The 26,119-nt window shown below is 43.3% G+C and overlaps 1 protein-coding gene across 6 annotated transcripts in view; it reads right to left on the bottom strand.

The window, feature by feature from the left end:
* TACC2 (transforming acidic coiled-coil containing protein 2) overlaps nt 1-26,119 on the bottom strand; it is a 225,765-nt gene that overhangs the window by 64,028 nt on the left and 135,618 nt on the right. For all 6 annotated transcript variants that reach the window (XM_066622540.1, XM_066622536.1, XM_066622539.1 and 3 more), the window contains one exon: nt 6,634-6,782. In XM_066622540.1, coding sequence (XP_066478637.1) covers nt 6,634-6,782 — 149 coding nt within the window. The remainder of the gene's footprint in view (nt 1-6,633; nt 6,783-26,119) is intronic.

Below are 26,119 nucleotides of genomic sequence, written 5' to 3' on the forward strand. Positions count from 1 at the left end.
ACTACTGAAAAATAACTGTCCTGGCTCTCTTCAAGTGATGCAGTCCCAACAGCCACTCTTGACGCAGTCAGACTTGATTATAAGAATCAGTGGTGGATTTTAAGCCACTCTTTGGGAACTGTCAGTCTACAATCTCTGGTATCCAGAAACTAAGCAGATTATTTGATTTGCCTGGAAAAAGAGATGGCTAGATAACAGATGAATACAAGACACTATGGTACTCTTTAAGTTGGACAAAAAACATGCAAATACAGTCAGATTGTATCTTACGCAAATTTACTTGTGTGAATTCAAGTATATGCATAGCAACAACAACAAAAAAAATTAGGAAGGCCCTGGAGTGAGCATGAGATGGGAGAATACGTCTGCTGTTCCCTTAGCCATCTCAGTTCCAGTTCCTGCATGTCTCTCACCATGTGATTTTATAGTTTTTAAAGACTTACTTTTTCAGGATTTAAGGTGGTTTCAACTTTACGTGATTTTTCCATACTTCTGAGTCTTGTTTTTGTTATGATTTTTGTTATGAGTAGAATTCTCAAAATATACAGTCATTAGCACAAAACAGCACTTTTATTTATCTATTTATTGCTTGTCTGGTGCTCAAATGATCAATGGACACCTTTCATTGGCTAAGGACAGATAGAATAAGAGGAAATAGGGAGTGTGGAAAAGAATAGAAAAAGTAGGAAACATGAATAATAGGGTGGGGGGTTCAGAGTGAATTACAACCTGGCTTTATAATTAAAGACTGCACTTAAATCATACTGAGCCTGTGTGATCATCCTTTCTTTCTCTCTTCATTTACATTCTTCTTGCAAACGGGGAAACTGACTTTCCTTTTCTCCAGATAACAATAAATGCAAAGCTATTTGCTACTGCAAAAAGACAGCTGCAAATAAAAGGCAGGAGAAGGCACATACAGTCTTTTGAACAATCCCAATAAGAAGGGGCTCTTAACATTTTAGACTGTACTTGCTGTAGGTACCCCAATGCTGCACACACTTCTTTCAACAAAAATGTGTTAACAATAGATACTGGTCTTAAATGCCCATGGACTGCAACAACAGAGCTGAGGCCCCATTATGTTTGGCTAACTTTTCTATCCTTGGTCTCTCAGGTTTTCTGGGAAAACAGAGGTCCCCTGCTTAACGCCATCAGCCTTTGCACATTACCCCATAATGTTTGCAACAAAGCTGCACTAGTTCCAGGCAGGCATTTTGTGCTATTTTCCCATATAGACTTCCTCCGATATACCAGGAATAATATACATTCAACATTTTGCAAGTTCCTTTCCATGTACACAGGAAGCTACCATATACTGGCAGTACCACCTCTTAGACTGAATGTACCAGACTACACCAGCTCTCCAGAATTTCCTACCAGTGGTTCTCAAACTTTTAGCACCAGGACCCACTTTTCAGAATGGGAATCTGTCAGGATCCACTGGAAGTGATGTCATAACTGGAAAGTGACACCATCAGGCAGGAAAATTTTTAACAATCCTGGGTTGCAATCCCATCCATACTTACCCAGGAGTAAGCCCCACTGACTACCTTGTACACAGTAGCCTACAAAAGTACACATCTGTAACATTCCCCCAAATGCAGTCACATACCATTGTAGCATCAAGTTTAATATATTAAAAATAAAATATTGAAATGAATGGGGACTCAGCTGAAATTGGCTCGTGACCCACTTAGTGGGTCCCAACCCATAGTTTGAGAAACACTGCCCTATGGGATTCTTTCCCAGCCCCATCTGCAGACACGAAGAATTCTACCTGGGACTTTCTTCATTCAAAACAAGACTCTGCCACTGAGCTATGGCTCCATTCCTTATAATGAACTGGCATCAATAGTCAGTGGTTCCAAGACAAAAAGTCCAGAATTTCTCTACTAGATCCATATTAACTGGCAGAAACTTAGACAAAAGTTATTTTAATTAATATTATTATTTGAGATCAGAGCCCAGAGGTTTATTATTTGAGGGCAAAGATCTGTTATAAGGAACTGATACTTTAGCCTCAGTTTCATCTGCAGACCCACTACTGTTAACAGGCCAGCTCATTCACTAGGATCCCCCCTACCAATGGTTAACAGTATGCCAGCATGGATACCATATGGTGGAGCAGCAGAAGGGGATGGAGGGAACATTCAGAACCTGCAGCAATAACAATAGTGGGCTTCCAAGTACAGAATTCTGTCAGTGGATCCTACCAAAAAAAGTTGGAAACTACTGTCCTGAAATGAGAATACCAGAAGAAGGAGATGTGAATAATTTTATTGTTGGCAGCCTTCAGTCTCGAAAGACTATCGCGCTCTGAATGGTGATTCTGAAACAGCGTCTAGTGTGGCTGAAAAGGCTGATTCAGGAGTGACCATCCCTTCCAAACTGGGAGCAAGTGTATTCTGTCCCTGGTCTGTCTCCCTGACTATGGGCCTTCCTTCTTTGCCTCGGTCTGTTGGCCAAGGGTCTCTTCAAACTGGGAAAGGCCATGTTGTTGTTGTTGTTGTTGTTGCACAGCCTGCCTCCAAGTGGGCTGCTCAGAGGCCAGGGTTTCCCATCTGTTGAGGTCCAATTCTAAGGTCTTCAGATCCCTCTTGCAGATATCCTTGTATCGCAGCTGTGGTCTACCTGTAGGGGGCTTTCCCTGCATGAGTTCTCCATAGAGGAGATCCTTTGGGATCCGGCCATCATCCATTCTCACAACATGACCGAGCCAACGCAGGCGTCTCTGTTTCAGCAGTGCATACATGCTAGGGATTCCAGCTCGCTCCAGGACTGTGTTGCTTGGAACTTTGTCCTGCCAGGTGATACTGAGGATGCATCAGAGGCAGCTCATGCGGAAAGCATTCCGCTTCCTCCCCTGTCGTGCGTGAAAACCCTAACCCTAACTCACTGCAGTACAGAAGTGTACTCAAGATGAAAGCTCTGTAGACCTGGATCTTGGTATGTTCTGTCATACCAAGTGACTAACGTGAATCAAGTGAATCTGTGAATAATGGTTTTTGTTTTTTTTAAACAGGAGGCTGAATGTTGCTGGGGACAATGATTAATCCTTTGATTCACACAAAGGGTTTGAGCTCAAATGTTTTAAAAAGATTTTTAGGGCCCTGTTTGTTTTCAGGACTGATTTTCTTCCTGTTTCAGGACCATCTCTATTTGTATTAGGATTCATTCAAAGGTGTTAATTTTGTTTTTTGCTTTCAAAAATGCCCTTACTTTTAACCATTTCTTTGCCACAACCTATGTCACTGGAGCCAGGAGTTTTAATGCGCAGCCACCTTCCAACAGCAGGCCCTCCCTTTACCCACATGCCTCAAGACACACCATACTCCTGCAAAGATGTGGGCAAAAAACAGACATTGGCATGAAATGTGCCTCCTGTGACTACAACTTGATCAAGTCATGTGACTAATACATATCTGTTCTGAAAAATCCTTGATTTCCCCCAATTTTGTCACCTGTTTTGTATCTTTGTAGCCCCTTCCAGCTTTAGAAGTTTGGCGTGTCTTTGCATCCTAAAGAAGGCAGCTGAATTTGCCAGGGGCAAATCAACATTATCCTTTGTCTGGCTGCATCGCTTTCCCAAAAGCATCTTTTCCTTGTCTAACACTCAAAGAAACCTGACCCTGACCCAGTTCATTGTACCCTAATGCCCCCTTGACATTCATGGAAGTCCAAAACTACAGGAAGTTCAAAGACCCCAGGTGAGCCCAACTAACCAGTCCCTCAGAGAGAGCTAAGTATAAAACCACCGGTTTTAAAACCCAAGAGCAACAAAACAAACACTCCTCACCACCAACCCTGTGTGCACTTGTCCCTGGTAGAGCATGGTCCCTGGTATAGATCAAAAACTCAACATGGGCTGGGTCCATTCCCTTGGGAATACTGAACTGGCAGCCTTGAGAATGTGAGTAACATTAGATAGGGAGTAAATGTAGCTTATTTTATGGTAGGCTTCATCTATTTTCAGCTTGCTTTAATATTCTAAATTCCTCCCCCCTTCATTTTGATATGGAGGTCTATGTTTCCGTCCTCCTTTAAAAATCTGCACTTATCTGTCTGGCGATTCCAAAACCTTAAACCATTTAAGGCCCAATCCTATTCAACTTTTCAGCGCTGATGCAGCCACAATGCAGCCCCAAGTTAAGGGAACAAATGTTCCATTACACTGAGGAGGCTTCTGAGTGTCTCCACCAATGCAGGATGCAGCACACACCCCAATGGCACAGCTGCATCAGAACTGGAAAGTTGGATAGGATTGGACCCTTAATGAACTTCTTATACTTTTACTGTTCTTATGTGCCTGGTATGTCTTTTCCAGGTGCCTTGCCAAAGGCAAGGGAGTCCAGGGCCACGTGAAGTTCTTCTAGGGTTGGTTCACTGTCAAGCTCTTCCAGCACAGGCAGGCACTCAATGTTGTTCAGTGCTTCTTCGGTGACTACATTTTCTCTGGAATATAGCTCAGAGTAGTGCTGCACCCAGCGTTCCATCTGCTGCGCCCGATCCTGGATGACCTCGCCTGTGGCAGACTTCAGAGGGGCTGCTGAAGTCCTAAAATGCTGCAAAGAGATCCCTGCTGAAGTCCTAAAATGCTGCAAAGAGATCATCGTCACTGAGCTGCATGAAATCCTCTGTCTCTGCTGGAGAGAAGGTGGAGTACCTCAAGACATGAGGGATGCAAACATCATCACGCTGTACAAGAACAAAGGTGACAGGGGTGACTGCAACAACTACCGCGGCATCTCTCTCCTTAGCGTTGTAGGAAAGCTGTTTGCCCGAGTTGTACTAAAGAGGCTCCAGGTACTTGCAGAGAGCGTCTATCCAGAATCGCAGTGTGGATTCCGAGCCAACAGGTCCACCACTGATATGGTATTCTCCCTTAGACAACTGCAGGAGAAATGCAGGGAACAACGACAGCCACTCTTTATAGCCTTCATAGATCTCACAAAGGCTTTCGACCTGGTCAGCAGAGACGGCCTCTTCAAGATTCTCCCCAAGATTGGATGTCCACCCAGGCTCCTCAGCATCATCAGATCTTTCCACAAGGACATGAAGGGCACTGTTGTCTTCGATGGCTCCACATCAGACCCTTTTGACATCCGAAGCGGAGTGAAGCAGGGCTGTGTTCTTGCACCAACCTTGTTTGGGATTTTCTTCGCTGTCCTGCTGAAGCAGGCCTTTGGAACTGCAACAGAAGGCATCTATCTCCGGACCAGATCAGACGGAAAGCTCTTCAACCTCTCCAGACTGAGAGCAAAATCCAAAGTCCAGCTGAAATGTCTGCGTGACTTCCTCTTTGCCGACGATGCAGCTGTCACTACCCACTCTGCCAAAGATCTCCAGCAGCTCATGGATCGTTTTAGCAAGGCCTGCCAAGATTTTGGACTGACAATCAGCCTTAAGAAAACACAGGTCATGGTTCAGGATGTGGACTCACCTCCCTGCATTACAATTTCTGAGCATGAACTGGAGGTTGTCCATGACTTTGTGTACCTTGGCTCAACGATCTCCGACACTCATTCTCTCGATACCGAGCTAAACAAGCGCATCGGTAAAGCAGCTACCACGTTTTCCAGACTCACAAAGAGAGTCTGGTCCAACAAGAAGCTGACGGAACAAACCAAGATCCAGGTCTACAGAGCTTGCGTCCTGAGTACACTTCTGTACTGCAGCGAGTCATGGACTCTTCGCCCACAACAGGAGAGGAAACTGAGCGCTTTCCACATGCGCTGCCTCCGACGCATCCTCGGCATTACCTGGCAGGACAAAGTTCCAAACAACACAGTCCTGGAACGTGCTGGAATCCCTAGCATGTATTCACTGCTGAAACAGAGACGCCTGCGTTGGCTTGGTCATGTCGTGAGAATGGATGATGGCCGGATCCCAAAGGATCTCCTCTATGGAGAACTCGTGCAAGGAAAGCGCCCTACAGGTAGACCACAGCTGCGATACAAGGACATCTGCAAGAGGGATCTGAAGGCCTTAGGGATGGACCTCAACAAGTGGGAAACCCTGGCCTCTGAGCGGCCCGCTTGGAGGCAGGCTGTGCAGCATGGCCTTTCCCAGTTTGAAGAGACACTTGGCCAACAGTCTGAGGCTAAGAGGCAAAGAAGGAAGGCCCATAGCCAGGGAGACAGACCAGGGACAGACTGCACTTGCTCCTGGTGTGGAAGAGATTGTCACTCCCGGATTGGCCTTTTCAGCCACACTAGACGCTGTGCCAGAACCACCTTTCAGAGCGCGATACCATAGTCTTTCGAGACTGAAGGTTGCCAATACAAAAAGTGCCTGGTATCTATTCATTCAGGGTATATTTGCCATGCTTCCTTAGACCATCCCAGTTTTGCTACCATTTACTGGCAAGAGAATATATTCCTTTTAAAGGGAATCCCCAGGATTTTAGGATACTGAAAGAAGAGCTTCTCCAAGGAGGTCGGTCTCTCTAGCATTGAATAGTGGAAGGCACTAACTAACAGCTTTTCCTAGTTTTCCCAGTAAAGAAGGAAAGTGATTCAGTTACCCATTTGGCACTACTCCCCATTTGCCTTCCAGTATCAAACCGAGAAGTGAATGTGTCCTTCCATGCACACACTGCAGGCCCCATCCCATTCACTATACACTTATTACCTGTGTCCTCTGATGGAAGTTGAGTTCTTACTTCCTGTTCCTCTATGTCAAATGCTGCAACTTCAGGTGGTGGCTGTGGTAGTGGAGGCACAGCCTTTACAGGAGTTGTAGATTCTGGTGTCTCAAATGCTTCTTCAGAATCTGAACTCCTAAGCAAAATGAAAAAAAAAATGTATGACTTTAATAGTCTATGTTTGAAAAAGGGTGGAGGCAAGCAAGCCAAACAAATGATATTTCTTGTAAAAATGCAGAGCTACTCCTTTTGAGGTAATCAGGGCACCTCTGCATTTCTCAGGAGATACAGAATGACTACAGAGCTTCTTTTGCAGCATGATTTCTAGAGCAGAATATCATGTTCACAGGGACACTCTGAAGAAATCTTGATGCCACTTAAGATTTCAAAGCATCACAAAAGCAAACATGCACTCAGGAAAAAGTAAACGTTGCCTAGAAAAAAAGCCTGCCTTTTCCACTTAAAGGAGGCTTCAGCACAGACAAAGTAAAAGAATGTCAATGGGATCTCTCAATGGGATGTTGGAATTTTCCTTAGCATGAGCACAAACCAACCAAGTAAGGAAATTCTTATGAGAGAGTGTCACAATGCTCTCTTAAGTTCTGAATTAATCTACCTGGATATGCAGTTGAGTGAGAGTTCCTACAAAACAAGAGAACACACACAAACTGTGAGCAATGTTGCATGCTGTCCAAACCAGATCAGATCGAGAAGGAGCCATCTGTGTTTTCCACACCACCCTCCATATTTCAGATCACATGCACCATCAAAGATTTACAAACTGAGTATGTATAGTTATTTTTTAATGGCCCTACTACTAATACTACTATTAGTGCTATGGGGTACTGCTATGGTTTTTTTTTTTTGGCCAAATGCACAAATTCTATTCCTTTAAAGAAAGCCGAACAGGTCTGCCTTTTTGTTATTTTTTATTATTGTTGTAGTTACATAATTATATAGTTTTAATTATAATCACAACAGATGCTATTACTCTACATTGTGATCTCATAATTTAACCTGTATGTTTCAAAAAACAGATTTATACAAAACTGCTTGAATTTCCCCCAATCCTACAAAAACCGATGACATCCCATGTTGCACAACATCTGAGGCGAAACCCATACCCATACTCTCATCACTGTTATTTACTTGTCAGTACAGTTCTACCAGATTCACAGTCCCTACACATACATTAAGCCACACTTATTTATTTTAAAAATAAGAAACCAGAAGGAATAAGGTCATAGCAAATATGCAATGCGAGCTAACCACATCAAGTGCAAGATGGAAATAAGGTACCTATAACAAAAAGGCAATAAGCAAGTTTAATGAAGGTGGGGGAATACAGATACCTACAAAGACAACATTGCAGTAAAGAGAATACCATTTGAGGATGTGGTCTTTCTAGAACAGAAAACGTATGGGACATTTAACATTAACCAAAACAGAAAAACACAGTAAAAACTAAATAAAATACAATTCAGGCAAAAATTGTAGCAACATTATTGTCTTGAAAATTATTTAGCAAGCATTTCCTAGCTGGCCAAACGGCAGCTTTTCCTTCTGGCCTTTCATAAATGAATTTAATGGTGTGACAGTTTCCTAAAGGACAGAAATGACTTGCCTATTTCCAGCGATTCGCTGCATGGCCAGGAGACTATAGTCTCCGCTGCTTCTCACAGCTGTCCACATCCAACGTGCCCACTGCATGGGGGACAACATTTGCCATGAGGTGAAAGCCATTTTCTCCCGAGGAAACACTCAACAAGCCATCCAGATGCAGCAGGTAAGATGAAGTGCTTTCCTTCACCAGACTCAAAGGGAAAACACAGGTCCTTGCAAGGAACCAATTGTTGGATTCACCAGAGGAGACGTTTCTAAAGACACGAAGTGTAAGCGCCTGGATTTGCATTCCTGTTACATTTGCTTAAATCTCTTTCTCTGCTCGAAGTCTGTGTGGGCTGTGGTGAAAAGCCCCCAGTGTTGCTCCTGACAGCTCAAGTGGTTTGATGGACCGGATTCCCTCCAGTTATCTCTGCAGAATGCCAATGAGGTTTTAGTCTGCCTGGCTATGTTGTCGAACACCACACAGCTGCCTGGAGCCTGCCACTCTCTCCGGATCTATTTGTCTATTGCTACACCTGTGCAAAGCCAAAAGATTCTAGTAAATACTGTTTCCCAAATTCTTTTTTCATCAAGCCTGTTGTGAATAAAGTGACTTCCAGCCTGGAAAACACATGCATACACGCACAAAGGCTTTCAGCAGAAATGCTCTCATTGCCTATTATTGCTTCCCAAAACATGTTCTTTGTTTCCAGATTCAAGCTATGTTTGTGCAGCATACAAAGCCATAGGTTGCAGCTTTTCCTGTTGTTACTTCTCCTAAACTGTGCCCATCCCTCTCCCCCCCCCAGTTCATTAAGGTTCCAAATCAGGGTGAACAAAGGGCTTCTGTAAAAGAAAAAATAATAATAAAGTTGCAGAACAAAGAACTCTTGCCAGGATATTTCAACCTTTTGAAATATGGTGAAAACTATTCAGATCAGAGTTTGACTGGGTCGCTGTTCCTATTTCCCCACACTATTCAGGAAAAAGCAGTAGTTCCACTGAAACTGCATACACAACATAGATTGTTGTCTTCAATAAAAATAGTTTGCAGATTAAAAGCACAGCCTTTCCCCTTCCACAAACTGCATCCTTTGTTAAGGGCTGCTTCACACATTACTAACAGTAAGCATGCTTCCTGTTTGCCAGCAGGATTTTGTTGCCACGAATATAACAAGCAGTTCAAAAAATGTGTGTGTGAGTTGGGGGGAAGGAATATTCTCATCTCATCACTTAGTTCACATTCAACCTTTACTTTATTTTTTTTTTTTTAAGAGGGCACAGTGTATGTAAGCAGCCATCTAGCGACCCTGCTCTGAGGACATTTCCTGACACCCTAAGAGCAGGTATTACTGTAACATTTTTCAGGGACCTAAAAGCAAGTGGACGATCTACATCCCCAAGAGTAGCTGCAAGTTGTATAAAGGGTCTCCATGTAGCTTAACTTAAATTTAGAAGCTTTTTAAAAAAGGAAGGAGGGGGAACTTGGGAACAAGCACTTCATATCATTCTGATTAGGTCCCAAGATTTAAGCTTACAGTGTTAACCATTTTGGGGTGTTTCTCCCCATCAGGTTTTAAAAATTTCTTCCACGTGTAGTTTTATAATTGATTTGTGAACAAAGTAACCAGAAATCAGAGCAATATTTTTACAGTATAATTTTGAGATATTATGAACAACATCATGTTCAGGAAACTGAACTTTTCAAAGAAAAAAGTCTGATTCACAGAACAGCAGGAGAGATTAGGGGAGATCTGGGTATATCTCAGAGCTCATACTGTAACAGCAGCTGCAAGGTACAAATCAAAGCTGTGAATACATAGCCAGCCTATCACACATTGTGGCAAACAGGAATGATTCTCCAATGTGCCATTCTGCAAGGTGGAAAACTAAACTTCTCTGACTTTCATGTGGCAGATTAATCATCACAATATTTGCTGTTTCCTTCTTTCTGCTTTTGTTATCTACTCAGGTAATCTGTAAGCACCAGAACAAATGACCTGTTTAGACATTATTCCTTTATCCCAAACTCCTTCCAGCAAAAGATCAGGAATAGGCCTTGGGTTTTATACTCTCCCAGTGTGTTCCACCTCCACCTGCATTAATAAAAGCAGCAGCAGCATTCGTAGAGCAGTTTGGGTATGCCAAGCACTTCACATGTATTAGTGTACTACAAATAACACCCTTACGATGAGTCTGCAAAAGTAAGCATTATTATTCATGTAATGAGCCAGGGAGTCAAGGCTGAGTGGCTTGTCTAAGGCCACCTAGTGAGAATTCACGGCAAAGGCATGCCTGGCAATTTTAACCAGCGACGTCTTGACTTGCAGTTCAGTCTTTTAGCTATTATGCGACACCAGCTTTCTTTGCACCAGGGAAAAGATTAATGCCAAACTAGCAGACATCATGCTTATTCGAACATGGAATTTTCACAAACCTGGCAGATTAAACATGGCTTCTCTCCTCATCGCTTCTTTGGATGAATTGTACTTTGCAGTTGCTACTACAGTGTAGAGGCAAGGGTCCAAGTATGGTATGTGGGCCTTTTCTTTCAGGGGACTGCATAACATTTATCAGAGAGGGCAAACCCAGCGTGGCTTGACTTGAGAGGAGTCATGAGTCTCTATCCCTTTTAACCTGACTTGTAAACGAGTCCTAATGGGTGCACTTTCTAACCTGCCCAGAGCTTTTTGGGGACTCTAACTCGAGTCCCAAATCTTTTCCATTAGATAGTCAGCTGTGTCTCCACAGAAAAAATGGAGCTCCTAGGGTGGGTGGGTGGGTGGGTGGGAGAGAGAGAGAGAGAGAGGGAGGAAGTTCTCATTTAATACTCCCCTGCTGTCTCCATCCCATCAGTAAACAAGATGGAAGAGGGTGGGGCAAACTGTGCGAGGGTGGGGAAAGAAGTGGCAAGCAAGAGGAGGGTTAAGCACAGCAGCTGGGAGGCTTACCAGTATGACCCAATCCTTTGCACCTCTATTCAGAAGTAGTTCCATTGCAGCTGGTCATGCAATGAGCCCACTGGAGCCATGCCATGAGTTTCTCTTGGATGGTTAGGAAACCCCCCCCCCACACTTTCTCCCACTAGTCCAGGAAAAAATCTGTCCAATGATCATCAGTTCCTTCAAAGATGAACAAGAGAGCACGTTCCTGCCTCCCTTCCCCCTGCTGCTCAATGCAAAATCAAAACATTAACCCTTTCCCTGCTTCCTGGCTGAAACATCCCTGCTGCTCATCAAATGATGGCCCCACAAGGTATTTCACGCCTCTAGAAAAGCACACCCAGACAGACTTGAGTCTGCATGTGTGGGGAATCATTTCTGAGTCAGTGACCTCAGACCTGAGTCAGTGCCAGTGTCACTGACATGCCTGACTCGAATGTATACGAGTCAGCAAAATCATGGGTTTTTGCAGCTCAGACTCGAGTCATCTGACTCCAGTTCCCATTCTTAGTATTTATTAGGTTGCTAAATTGTGCTACATTTAAGCACATTATAATTTCCAAGTTTGAATGGATGGTGAAAAGAATGAGGACTCATTCAATTTAAACATGAAGGTCTTTCATGGTATCAGGTGGCGATCCACTCCTGCCAACCCTTCAGACATCAGTGCCCAACTTCAGTTGTGCCTTTTACCCCAAACATCCTCTCAAGGAGCTTGAGAATACAGCATGTATTCACATCTTCCTCATAAGAACATGAAAACAGCCTTGCTAGATGAGGCCAAGGGACCATCCAGATCAGCGTCCCACATCTCAAAGTGGCTCACCAGATGCCTTAAGGAGCATACAACTGTATCCCGTTGTTACGCCCTTGCATCTGGCATTCAGAAATAGTGTAATTCGGAAACCCAGAAGTTGCACACAGTCTCACCATGACTTGTAACCTGTGATGGACCTTCTCCATAATTTGTCAAAACTCTTTTAAAGGCATGTAGGCCAGGTGCCATCACAACATCCTGTGGCAAAGGGCTTCACAGATTAATTACATATGGAGTGAAGAAATATTTCCTTCAGAGTGCAATCCTAACCACTCATTGGGCTGGCACAAGTTCCTTGCACCGGCCTGGGAGGGTCACAAACGTGCATAAAGCTGACTCCATAAAGCGGAGTCAGGAGTGAGCCGGCCCACAGCAAGGAGGAGTGCTGGTCTGCAGAGGCTGCATCCAGCCTCTGCTGTGCTGAAGCCCGGTATGTCCATACTGGCCTAACTTGGCCAGTGCGGGGGTTGGGGGGGGCAAGGTGAGGAGTCAGGGAGGAGGCTTCTGGGGCAGGTGGAATGCCGGTGGTGGGCAAGCATGTGGGTGGGCAGGGAGTGGGAGGTGGGGTTGTGATCCGGCACTTATGCCGGATCCTAGCCCCGATCCCAGGCAGCCCAGGGCAGCTCCAGGCCATTCCTATTTGCACCACCTCTTTAGGTTGCACAGATCTGAGTAGACCCATTGGGCCTACTATGGCTCTACCAGGAATAAGACGAATTATTTCTCCTTGCCTTGGGCAGAGCCACTGCCACACCCGAACTTGCACTGGATACAGCACATGCCTACTGGTCTGCCTGTTCCAGCACAAGTTAAGATTGTGCTGCCCGTCTGTTTTAACTCTCCTACTATTCAATTTTATGGATGTCCCTTGGCTCTAGTGTTGCACAAGAAAGAATAGAACTTCCGTCTATCTACTCCATACATAATTTTATATGTTTCAATCATGACCATCTCAGGTAGCTGAAGAGCCCCAAACATTGTCACCCTTGTCATAAGGGAGGTGCCACGGCTCACAAATCATTCTGGTCTCTCTCTTCTGCACCTTTTCTAGTTCCACCATATCTTTTGTGAGCCTGCTACCCTGCTAATTGGGTAAGAGGCACTCTTTCAAGTTGGTGCTCCTTTTATTAGCAGGGGGAGAGTAACTGGCCCATCTCAGCCCAGTAGTGTCTGTTCTAGTGGCTGTCTGCTGGTATTCTTTTGCATATTTCTAGATTGTGAGCCCTTTTGGAACAGGGAGCCATTTAGTTATTTGATTTTTCTCTGTAAACTGCTTTGTGAACTTTTAGTTGAAAAGCGGTATATAAATACTGTTAATAATAATAGTAATAATAGAACTGTACGCAATACTCCAGATGTGGCCTTACCACTAATTTGTACAATATTGTAATATTATTGGTTGTTTTATTTTCAATCCCTTTTTTAATGAACCCAAGCAGAGAATTGGCCTTCGTAACAGCTGCTGCACATTGACTTGATGGGCTGAGCTGTCCACCATCACCCAAAGATCTGGAAATAATCTATCAGAGAAGATAAATGTATGAGGAAAGTGGTAGAAATAAAAAGAAAACAACAGACTTGGGGAGAAAGTTTCTTTACAGCAGAGTGACTTGATTAAATGACCATTCAGTGAAACGTAAATGAGAGAAAGAATCAAAATGAGAATATTTTTGTAGAATGAGATTCTCCACAGGTAGCTCAGAACCCATCAGCATATATGTAAAATTTTGATTTCTTGCCCATGTGCTCAAAAGTAATAAGCCTTTAAAGATTACTCTCCGTTTTGGATATAAATGTGTGTGCACTCTCCCTCTCTCACACACACATACACACAGGCTCCTCAAATTATAGACAACTGAAGGCGCAATCCTAAATGCTCCTTGGGCTGGTGCAAAACCCTTGCAGAAGCCCAGGAGGGTTGCAAACACTTCATAAAGCACGTTTGCGCCTCCTCTAAAGTTGGCTGGGCCAGCACAGGGATGCATACCAGCCTGCGGAGGCTGAATGCAACCTCTCCGCCAACTTCAGTAGGGAGGCTTGCGTTGGCCAATGCAAGGGTCTGGGGTGGGTGAGGAGGAGGTGGGAGGGAGGCTTTCTGGGGTGAGGGTAGTCCTAGGGGTGAATAGGGAGCAGGAGGCGGGGCTGGGACCCAGCAAATATGCCAGATACTAGCCCCCATTCCTTGTGTGCAAAGTGTGCATTATACTAATTAATGATTTAACTAATCACCATTGTTTAACTAAATTTATTTATCCAGTCATAAAAAGGCTTCAAATTTTGCACATACAATATTCTTGCTGCTATACTGATATGTACAATAAAATGTTTCTTATATTGGTCTTCAATTTCTGATCTCACATTTAAGAGGAATATTTCCGGTTTGAATGGTACTACACAATTCAATATCTCTTGTTATATCATTTATATAACATATATATCATTTTCCAATATTTCTTTACTTTCCACATAACCACCACATAAAATAAAGAATTCCCTCATTCTCTTTGCATATCTAACAATTATTTAATGACCCAGTACATTTGGTACATTTTTGCTACTTCCTCTGGAATTAAATGTCATCTACAAAACAATTCATATAAATTCTCTTTAGAAGATATCGCTTTAATTAACTTAATACCACTTTAATTATCTTAATATTTGTGTTCCAACTTCGTTTTCATTTACATCTGCTTTGATTTGACATAATTAATGGAATACTCACTTCTGAGGAGAATTCAATCCATTAATATCTACAAAAAAATTTCCACTTGTTATTCAGTTATTTTCGCTTCCTGTCTTAGTATTTTCTTTGTTCTCTGTCTTGTTGATATTTTCCTTCTTGTTCCTCCCACTCCTTCCTCTTAACTCGTATATTTCTTGATCCCTCTCTTTTCTTCTTCCATTTTCTCCATTTTATTCTTTTTGAATTTAATCCAAAGATTCTTCTTCTTGAAAGGATGCACTCTCTTTCTCTGAGAGTGCCCTCTTTTTTCTTCCTGAAAATTCTTTCTAATAATAAATGCTGCTTTTTCCATATCCTGTCTCATTACAAAAATCTCCAATTCTTTAGTTTCATCTGACATTTGGTCCATTCTTTTTTCCATCCCCACCATACTTTTCTTTGTTTGTCTGTTTGTCAGGGAGGAGTTTATTTGCCTCATTTGTTCAGATAGTTTTCCAACCTCTTGCTTCAGTTCATTTCTGAATTCTCGCAACATATCCATTAATGAGGTCTGGCTTTCGCTAACATCCTTTAAATTTTTTTATGTCATTCTTATCAGTATCAAATCAAGTCGCTTCCCACAGTTAAAGAGTCAACCAATTCTTATTGTCTTGCATCCCTTCTTGTCAAAGATAATCTTTAAATTTTTATATCCAAAAGGGGTGGGTCAGTAATCCAATTCAAGTTAATAACACTGTCAAATTAAGTTAGTATACTTTTAATTGTTCAGGCCTGAGTCAAGCCTTTTGCAGCAAAAACGAAAGTAAAAGTTGTTCCATACTTTAAAGAATAAGTATGAATTTCTTTTCCATGCATACCATTCCAACAGGGTGATCCATTATCTTCCCTTATTTACTTTTCTTTTAATCATCCTTGTTACAAAAAAAAAAAAAAAAACCGCTCCAGCAGGGGCTTCTTAAAATCCACATTCGCTCTTTTTCCCTTCTGGGTGGCTGCAAGCTAATGTAAATAATCTTAAAGTTGTCTTTCCCTCCTTCCAACCACTTGATTGCAATTCTTTTAACAGCCTTTTAATGAACTGGTTACTCACAGTTAAAAACTTTGTTCGCTTTCATGTTTTATCTAGGCCGTGGGGGGGGGGGAGTCCTCAGCTGTCCGAATCGTCTCCAAAGATGGTGTCTGGGATACGATGTGATTCAGCACAGAGCAATAGGGGAAAATCTCTCTGAAACCACTGTCTCAAGAGACTGCTCCATTCAAGCTCTCAGCCTTCGTTCCTCCTTCTTGGCAACAAAGAGTACCTCATTGTTGAGATCCTTGGAAAACACATCTATTTAGCAGTTCCCTCCCCCCTGGAGCCCTCCAAGGTTCCCTGCTACTTCACTGAGTGTTAACTTCGCCCCCCCGCCCCCATTCCTGAACAGCACAGAGCAGCTGCAAGCTGCTCCACTCTCCTTGGACTTATGCCACCTCCTGAGGTGGTGCAAGTCTGGGGAGATCCATTGGGGCTGTAGTGAAGAGTTTCCCCTCATGTCCGGATGAGCCACTTTGTGCCCCTATCTTGTACTGGATACAGTGCAGGCCTCCTGAACTGCCTGTTCCAGTGCAAGATAGGACTGCGCTGTGAATTACTGCACTTTGGATGGCTACATACTACCCAAAGTGCAGTATGTTCTTTGTGGTGCTTTCACTCAGGTGAGATAGCCCTGTCCTGGCAAGAGCTGGCTGTGTATTTTCTGACTTCTGGATAGACCTCAGCAATGGAACCCCGGGGACTCTGTGTGCATGTGCGCAGATATAAACACATCAGTCTGCGACTCAACAGATGTCAAGAGGTAGAATTCCTTGGTTGTGACTTTCTAATTTTTCCTTATACTTTCCATATACCTAGTTGAAGCATCAATCCCTTTAACGTGACAGATGCAGACCTCCTTTGTCTCAAAGGAATTCCTGGTACAGTTCAGTACAATACTGTCCTGTCCTAAGCCTCTCTCTTGTGCACTCTGTCTTTAGCACCCTATAATGAGTGGCAATACCCTACTGAGTGCACTAATTGTTAAAATACAGAGAACTCTGACTCATTCAGAGGCCAGACTAGATGACCTAATTGTATGGTGCCTTGGGTATCTGAAATCCATAAAAATTAGGTCATTGATTTAACTGAAGCCCAGATAGCAGCCCCTGAAAAAAAAACAAAAATAGTACCTTATGCTCTACAAGGAATTGATTATAAAGAGAAACAAAACATACTGGATGAAACAAAAATTGTATTAGATGATTCTAAAATGTTTTAAGAGTAACATTAACTTAATATCTAAACCTTGTATTATTAAAATCTTTCCAAAATAAGCTTGACATTGTCAGTGATTCCCACCAGTTTGTTTTTTATCATGAACCCGTTCCAGTGAATCCCAGCTGACTGATCTAATCACATTTATTTCCTTTTAAAGTATTTAGGTCAGGAATATTAGCATGAGTACAGAAAAAAATTCAGACATTTTAATACTATATCAGATGTGTATCTCTCTGAACAAATGGCAGGTAAGCAAAGCTTTTGCAGTGCAACACAAAAGACACTTCCTTCACAGTGTCACAACCTATTATATCTTTTACACCAAAATCGACAACTTGATATACAAGAATACCTACTCTAGTAGTTAGTAGAAAATAATCTGTTCTTAAAAATCAAAGTAGGATGCAACTACTGAATTAGTTATAGGGATCGGATATTCAGCCTCACTTAACGAAACCAATTTTACCATAGGTTATTGATATACATTTAAAAAGTTTCATTCCTACAGCATATCTCTGGTCTCAAAAACATCACCAAACTTCGAAATAAAGACCTAAAGCACTCCCAATACTAAACATCGAAACAAATGTGAGCTTTCTGGGTCAGAGAAAACCTACACAGACATTGGGAGAATGCAAACTCCACACAGACAGTGGCCCTGAACAGAAATATGGAAAACTTCTTGGTCTGATATACACTCAAGCAGGATGAGCAGGCTTTGGCCTTGCAAGATCTATGTGGATTTTTACTAGAATCCTGAGATCTACTGACCAGAGCCAGAAACAAAATTTCATTGAGAGGCAAAGAAAATAACCAAGTGAGCTCCATGAGACATACATGGGGATGAACTCTATATACAAATGCACATCTACACCCGAGTTGCTACAAATCTATCATACAAAACTGGCTAGCAGAACAGCACACAGATATGGATTTCAGATATATCCAGGAGATTTCAATCTGCCTTCTGCCAATCCTTGCACAGTATCTGGACAGCTTGGAGCATCTGTTCATACATCTCAGGAGGAATAAGGAAGTTATTTGAGCCAATTCATCTTCCTCACCTTTTAGGTCATGGAAACAGATTCTCGGTACTGAAGCTACCCATTTATTATTTATTTATTACAGTATTTATATACCGTCTTTCTCATAGAGTTCTTGTAGACTCAAGGTGGTTTACATAGGAAGGCTGACCATAAACTCCATTTTTTTTCAAACGAGGTTTTTACAAGTGTTGTAAACTCATAGACTCTTCCATTTCACCACCTTTCCTTTCATAGTGTAGTCATCATCCTAGCTGTACAGTTCCTGCGTTTTCCAAGCTTCCACAGGCAGCTGCAAAACACACCTCAGGCTGGTTCTCAGGATGTTATACATTTCTTGCCAGTTTACTCCTCCACACTCCTTTGTTACTAGCCAGTGGCATCCAGTCACCCATCTGAGGGGAGACCCAAGCTGATCCTGCTTAGTTTTTTCAGGCAAGGCGGCAGCTGCACCTCCAGTCATGCTTTGTTCCAGGGAATATTCATAAGTCATTTCGATCATAAGTACAGTAATATCCCTGATCATGCTTACCCGCTTGGTATGTCAGTTTCATTAGGGATGCTGTAAATTTCACTTCAGATGCTGTCTGATTCACTTGGAATGCTGTCACTTCCACTGTGGAGCTGCTCACAGTGCTCCTGAGAGGCTTCCATAGGCAGCAGCATCAGCTGCGAACTGGAAGTCAGGGCTGAAAGCGTTCACTAAGTTGCACATTCATAAGTTGAATGTCCATAAGCTGAACCTTTGTAAGCAGGGGTACTTCCTTATGCATTTTATCTTTATTTCTATACCCATGCGCAGGGGTCGGCAACCTTAAACACTCAAAGAGCCATTTGGACCCATTTTCTGGAGGAAAAAAAAACCTCGGGAGCCACAAAACGTTTTGACATCTAAAATGAAGATATCACTGCATATATAGTTTTTTTTTACCTTTATGCTCTTATAGGTCCCATTTTTATAATGTAGCCCCCTCTTGTAGCTTTTAGTTAGTTCTGTCATACATTCTTGTCCTGTGTTTTCAGACGCGTGGTCCTCTGTGGTATTTTGCCTGATTCCAAGGCCATTCTCTGCCTGGAGAATTATGCCCACTTTAAGCAAATTAGCTCCCCTTCTTTCCCCCAACAAATAACCCTGGTTCTGCCCTGCAGTCCTGCTGGACCCCACCTCCAGGGTAGCTCGCCTGTTCAACCTGCAGAGGTCCTCTCTCCTGCCAGCAGCCTCCCACTACAGCAGACCCCAGGTCATCAGCAGGTCTTGGGCACAGCAGCCACACTTCAAACTCCAGTGTCTTCAGCAGTCCCTTAGTCACAAAGTCAGTCAGAGTATTCAGGGCAGAGTCCAAAGTCAATAAGCCAAGTCACAGTCCAAGGTCAGATTCCAAAGTCAGTCAGTCAAATCAGTCAGAGTATCCAAGTCAAAGTCAATGAGCCCAGTCAGCCAGTCTCCTCTACAACCCACACCCCCTTCCTGCCTCAGGTGCTCTTATATCCCTGAGGGCCCTATTGCCTTCAAGTGGCTGCAGCTGTGCAGCACACTCTGCTGGATGCCCAGGCCATACCCTTAAAGGGGCCACTGCTGACACCACATCTACCTCCTCACCAGATCTTCCAGGATTCCAATACATATGGCGGTTATGACATCTGCTTATCTTACATGGATACTAAAGAACTCCCCCCCCCTTCCAGAGGACCCTGCTGGAAGGAAAAAAGGACACAGACTCCAGAGGTGGGGAAGAGAAGAAGCCAGAGCTGGGGGGGGGGAAGGGGGGGGCAGCCACAGGCCAGCTTCTGCCCTGCCTGCCTGTCCTCCCTCACTCAGGCTGCAACCCTCTCCACGCTATCCTGGGAGTAAGCCCCATTGACTACAGTGGGACTTCTGAGCAGACAAGTTGGTTGGAGCTCTCAGGCTGCAACCCTCTCCACGCTATCCTGGGAGTAAGCCCCATTGACTACAGTGGGGCTTACTTGTGAGTAGACCTGCACAGGAGGGGGCTGAGGCTATAGCCCTCCACACCTTCCTGGGAGTAGCCCAGGGACTACAGTGAGGCTTGCTCTCGAACAGACCTGCCGGCACTGGCTCCCACTCACCCGTCCTTGCATTTGGCCTTGGGCAGGCTCCAAGGCTGCCATCCCAGGCACCCTTTCCTGGGAGTAAGCTTCATCCACTGTAATGGGGCTTACTACTGAGTAGACACCCAGGATGTCTCCTCAGCTGTGGAGGAAAAGCCTCTCCTTGCACTGAGTAGGGACCTGCTCAGGGAAAAGCGGGCTGCAAGGGCTCACAATGGCTGAGGAGGAGGGCGTCCTGCTGGAGAGTTGGGGAAGGGAAAAAGGGAGCTTAAGCCTGCAGAGCGGGCAAAATTGAAAAGGGAAACCAATGTGGGGCAGATGGGGGTGAAGGGAGAGGAGGGCAGTGAGCTCAGGGGGCAGAGGGAAGCAGCCTGCCCTCCCAACACAGGTGCCTCCTGTTACCCTCTTTGCCACTTTCACCCGGAGGAGCCACAGCAGACAGCTGAAAGAACCGCATGCAGCTCCAGAGCCGCAGGTTGCCGACCCCTGCCCATGCACTTCAAAGACCCAACAATTTTAGTAGGGTCAGGCGTATGGATCATTATAGTTAAGACTGCAGGCTCAACTACAGGCAGCTAAAAATATTTCACATGGGGTTTTGAATCCAAAATATGAGTTTCCCAACATATTGTCTGGAGAGAGCTCATTCAGGGTCAAATCCTATCCAATTTTCCAGTGCTGGTGCAGCTGTGCCAGTGGGGCATACACTGCATCCTAAGGTGGAAAGGCAGTCACAGAGGCCTCCTCAAGATATGGGAACATTTGTTCCCTTACCTTGGGGTTGCATTGTGGCTGCACCGGTGCTAGAAAGTTGGATAGGACTGAGTATTGCCATACTCTAAATCAGGGGTGCTCACACTTTTTTGGCTCGAGAGCTACTTTGAAACCCAGCAAGGCCCGGAGATCTACCAGTTTTTTTTTTACAATGTTCGCACCATCATAACATATAACATTTATGTGTACAATGTATGTTGGTGTATCTTGAGCCCCACTGAGTATAACAGGACTTACTCCTGAGTAGACATGCCTAGGATTAGGCTGTGAGGCTGCAATCCTAGCCACACTTACCTGGGAGTAAGCCCATTGAGTACAATGGGCCTTACTCCCGGCGTTTCCTCCCAGAGGCACCTGAAGGGGGGGGTCGGCACTCTGCGATCTACCGGTAGATCGCGATCCACCTATTGAGCACCCCTGCTCTAAATTAAAGGAATAAACCCTATACAGGGGTCCTTGTATCTGAATCTGTCCTCTGCAGGTAGCAAACAGACAGACAATGAGAATGCTAGGCTCTGCTTCTTGTCTCCTCTAGCAGCTATGAGTCTAGGTTCTTGCTGTTTGCTTCTTTTTCCAAAACATTTCAAAGCAAAAGGAAATAAAAAGCTTCCTTTTGCAAAGCGTTTGCAAATGAAAAGAAGCAAGTCATGAGCTCAGTGGGGGGATTTGAGAACCACAGATAAAGGAAACCTCAGATATGGATACCATGGATACAGGACATACATAACGGAGAGATAATTAGCTATGCTCATATTCCACACATTAGCTTCCTAACATGCCAAAGGAACTACCAAAAATAGTGGAGGTTTGCCTTGTTTTGAAAGAACTGTTAGTCTTTCTAAAGATTTATGGTATACAACTGTGAGCAGTCAAGGACTACCCCAGAACTGAATTACATCTGGTGCGTCATGTGGATTTATACTTATACACACACACACACACACACACACCACCACCACCACCACTAGTGGTTCCCAAACTGGTGGGTTGCAACACACCAGCCTAAGAAGCACTTGTCCCTGGACCCTTAAAGGGAGGTTGCTGCAGGGACTGGAGATATTAACTGAAGCCAGATCCTAAAAAATAACCTACCAGTAATAGTTACCTAAGAATTGCACAGTTTCTAATTTATCAAAAACATTGTAAGTATTAAAAACACTGTGCAGGTCCAGCCCATTTATACATGGATTTTTTATACATGGATTTGACACAACACAAATAGCCCCTGCAAATGAGAAGGAATGTGCTGATCCCTGGAGAAGGGGAAAAATGCACCCCTTTAAAAGCAGTTAAAAAAACTGAACAGTCCTTTAACAATAGCCTTCTTAATGAGAGAGAGAGAGAGAGGGCAGCTGGCTGACAATCCATCAATCCTTCCCTCTCCAGCAGACCCCTCCCTTCCTCTGAGCACCTGAAAGAAAGGTGATCGCTTTGCATTGGTGAAGGGAGGGGCTGAGTGAAGCTTTCTAAGTGCTTGGAGGATGACTGATTGATGGATTGTCGTCTTAATGACTCTTATCTTAGAGTCAAAAGGTCAGCAAGGCTGTTTTTAAACCACTGGAGCAAAGAAACTTTGCTTTCTAAATTGATTTGCTACAGTGCGTTTTTTGCATCCACATGAGTGCTTGGAATGGAACCCATGTGAATAATTAGTCTCAACCTGTATACATAGCATAGCAAAAACAGTATTACAAACAACAGTCTCTAATTTATTAAAAACTATGATCTATCACACAAAATCCTAAGTTTAACCCCCAACTTGTCTGAGGGTCATAGAAAATTCCATGATGTTTTGCTCAAAACCAGTCCTCAACTTATCCTTGAGATTGACTTGCAGGTGAGTGCTGTAGATTAGACCAAAAGGAAAGGTTTTTGCTGGGAGGAAGTGTCTTTACCTACCTGATTATCAATATGTTTTGCTTGTTCATTTGTATTGTTTATGATCTGCTTTACAATTTAAGTAAAACTGTTTGAAACTTACCTGGTATCTGTGTATCTATTGTCTCTCTCTCAGGTCGTGCCAAGGGCTGGTCAAAATTGTTGCTGGGGCTGGCAATTTTGACAACACTGGTGACATCAATCAATCAATATTGTATATGGAGGCAAGAGGCAGGGCTTGTGAGAAGCCAATTAAAGACACTTATAGCAAGAATTTCCGTTCCTATGCTAATGGAGGCAGAACTGGGTAATTGGTTTCTATGTAGTCATGAACATATTTGCATTTGCATGGAGAAATATGAACATAAGAACATAAGAACAGCCCCACTGGATCAGGCCATAGGCCCATCTAGTCCAGCTTCCTGTATCTCACAGCGGCCCACCAAATGACCCAGGGAGCACACCAGGAAAGCAGATGAGGAAAGCAGATAGACAATACACAAAAATTTCCTTGAAGGGCCTGGTTAGAGAGAAGGGCGACACATGTCCTTCTCTGCATTTGAAAAGCAAACCCATAAGACTAACTTTGCTGCTTTCTCAAATTGAGTTTTCAGCTGTTTAACCCATTTTTGCCTGGCCCACACATTTGGTCCCTGTTGTGTATAGGCAACGCTGGGCAGAAATGGATTAATATGGAAGCCGGATAGCCAAGCAGGTAAAATCACAGCAAACAAGCATTCATTTCATCATAGGAACCAAAGACAGAACATAAAGGCAGTGAATTACAAAGCGCAATTATGAGATGATGTTTATTGCCCATTTCTATTGTTATCTAGTTTGAATCCCCACAGTGCACTAAAATGTCCAAGCAGCTGCATCATAGAATTAGACTATAATTTAAGCCTATGTTTGATGAATTCCTTTGTCAGCATATAGCAAGGAAAAGAGTATATTTACAGTGCTCCCAGAAGTACTCATGTTGCATTAAAGCTGGCCTTTCTTGTAACTCTAGAGACATACAAATGAGAAACGTAATAAATTCTGTAGTCCTACTCCCATCCATCACTTTCAAACTCAGTCCTCTTGAAAATTCCCATGCATAAATTAAAAACTGGTAAGCAGAATGTAATAAAAAAAAAAACCCACAACACAGAGCTACAAAATGCAACGTTTATTTTTATCATTGGCTGCAGTTGGCAAGGAGCTGCACAACACCATGATGCCAGGACATGGATATGTAGCCCTAGATGTCATGGAAGGTGAATTCCATGCACAGCTGTCAGCTTGGGTGGCAGATGTTTATTTAATGTTACATGCAGTTCAGTTTTTACACCTGAGTTGTTCAGAATTTTCTCAATGTAATCTTTGTAGGATCTCAGATTGAGACAGCTGGTTCATACACAAGAGGCAGGCACATAAAGTATGGACAAAAAGTATTCAATGGAAACATAAATATCCTTACACGCTAAGAGCCCAATCCTATCCAAATTTCCAGTGCCAGTGCAGCTGTGCCCACGGGGCCTGCACTGCATCCTGGGGTGCGGGGACAATCACTGAGTCCTCCTCAGGGTATGGGAACATTTGCTCCCTTACCTCAGGGCTGTATTGCGGCTGCACCGGTGCTGGAAAGTTGGATAGGATTGGGTCCTAAGTCCCCTACATATGTACTAGTTCTGCTCCAGAGGTCTGTATGGAAGTCAGAACACACATGGCTCAAAACAGCTGGCTCTTGCTGGGCCAGTGCTATCATGTCCAGGCCAAAGCACCCCAAAGGGTGTACTGCATCTGCCTGAAAGTGCAGATGCAGCATTTTATAAACCAAATGTTCTCAGGGATTCAATGTATTGTTCTCAGAAACTATCTGCACTGTATCCACACACAAAAACAGCATCCTCCACGCTTTACAATGGCCAACCCACCAATTCTTTACAATGGCCAACCCACCAATGGCCAACCCACCAATTGCTTCACGATGATGAACTGAAGAACTGACCTCTATAAACTGATGGACCAGTAATTTATCAAGTATCATTTAAAACCATCCAATTAACCCATTCTTTTTCTCCCCACAGGGAGTTGTAGAAATCCTGGGATCTAGTAGCCACCCTCAATCAGAAGTAAGGGAGGTAGATGAATGTCAGTGTTATGACAAAGAATCCATTTGCTTGACAGGTCCCCCGGGGCATATTTTTTACTATTAACTATTAATGGGATGCTATCATACCCTTGTATGGCTTTTCAGAGACAAGTTCATCTATCTTATGAGTAAATCAGCCATCACAACAAGCTCATGCTGAGACGGAACTGCAAGCCAGTCACAATGTCTAGACAATGGTGGCAATATGAAAGAGGAAACAATGAAATGAAATGAAAGTGGCTCCATGATGACAAATGGAAGGTGTTATACCAGCAACAGCAATACTGGTGTAATTCCCCTGCCTTAGAAGCAGAATAATAATTTTCAAGCATGAGAGCTTATTTGTGGCTATTTATACATGTGTATATATCTCCTTGGCTGCCAATGGCAAACTGGAATGTGGCATTCTTCTGTGGTAGGCTCCTAAAGTACTTTCAACATTGCTTGACCTGCCTCATAAAACAGCCAGGTTTTTGTATGGAAAATATTTTTAAGGTCAGACTTCTGACTGATGCTGAGGGTACTTGGTTTCTACCAGAAATTCTCTTCCTTGGTTTCCCTTGTGCCCATCTAGATTGCAAAACCCACAAGGCAAGTTTTACTTTGAAAGTACAACATTAATAATACTGCTTTCTGACAAGACATTGGAGCTGGTTTAAAAGTTAAAAAAAAAAAAAGTATTGTGACAATGGCATCAGATGAGCTGCCCACTATTGAAAAATATACTTCAATCAATAATATATTGCAACCTGCTTCCAGAGCCAGGCTGCAAGCTTGTTTATAACTTGCTGTCATCTGTTGAATTGTCCCGAGGCAGCTGCGGTTGATCTTATCAGATAACATTTTTATTCTAGTTTTGTCTGGTCAGTGGGTTTTTCTCCACCCACAAAATAGGCATTTTCATTTAATAGCCCTCTGTAGAATTTCTCGGCTTGCATTTTCTTCAGAACGGTACAGGGTGACTTAAGCTAAAACCACGTACATCCTGTAAGCTTTCCACTTCTAAGAACTGCTGCACGCACACACAAGCTCTTTGCAAGACATACCAGGTAAAATACAAAGCCAAGGACACTCCAAACCACTTCTTTTAAACACCCGTTATCTCTGTATTTTCAGATCTTCTATTTAGATTTTAGAAACTCCCCTTTAAAGGAAGAGCTAAGGAAAGTATCACATTGAAGCTTAACATGGACGTTTATCTTCTGCTTTCTTTTTTCCACTTAAAACATTA

Source organism: Tiliqua scincoides, chromosome 3 (assembly GCF_035046505.1).
Source record: "Tiliqua scincoides isolate rTilSci1 chromosome 3, rTilSci1.hap2, whole genome shotgun sequence".
NCBI lineage: Eukaryota > Metazoa > Chordata > Lepidosauria > Squamata > Scincidae > Tiliqua > Tiliqua scincoides.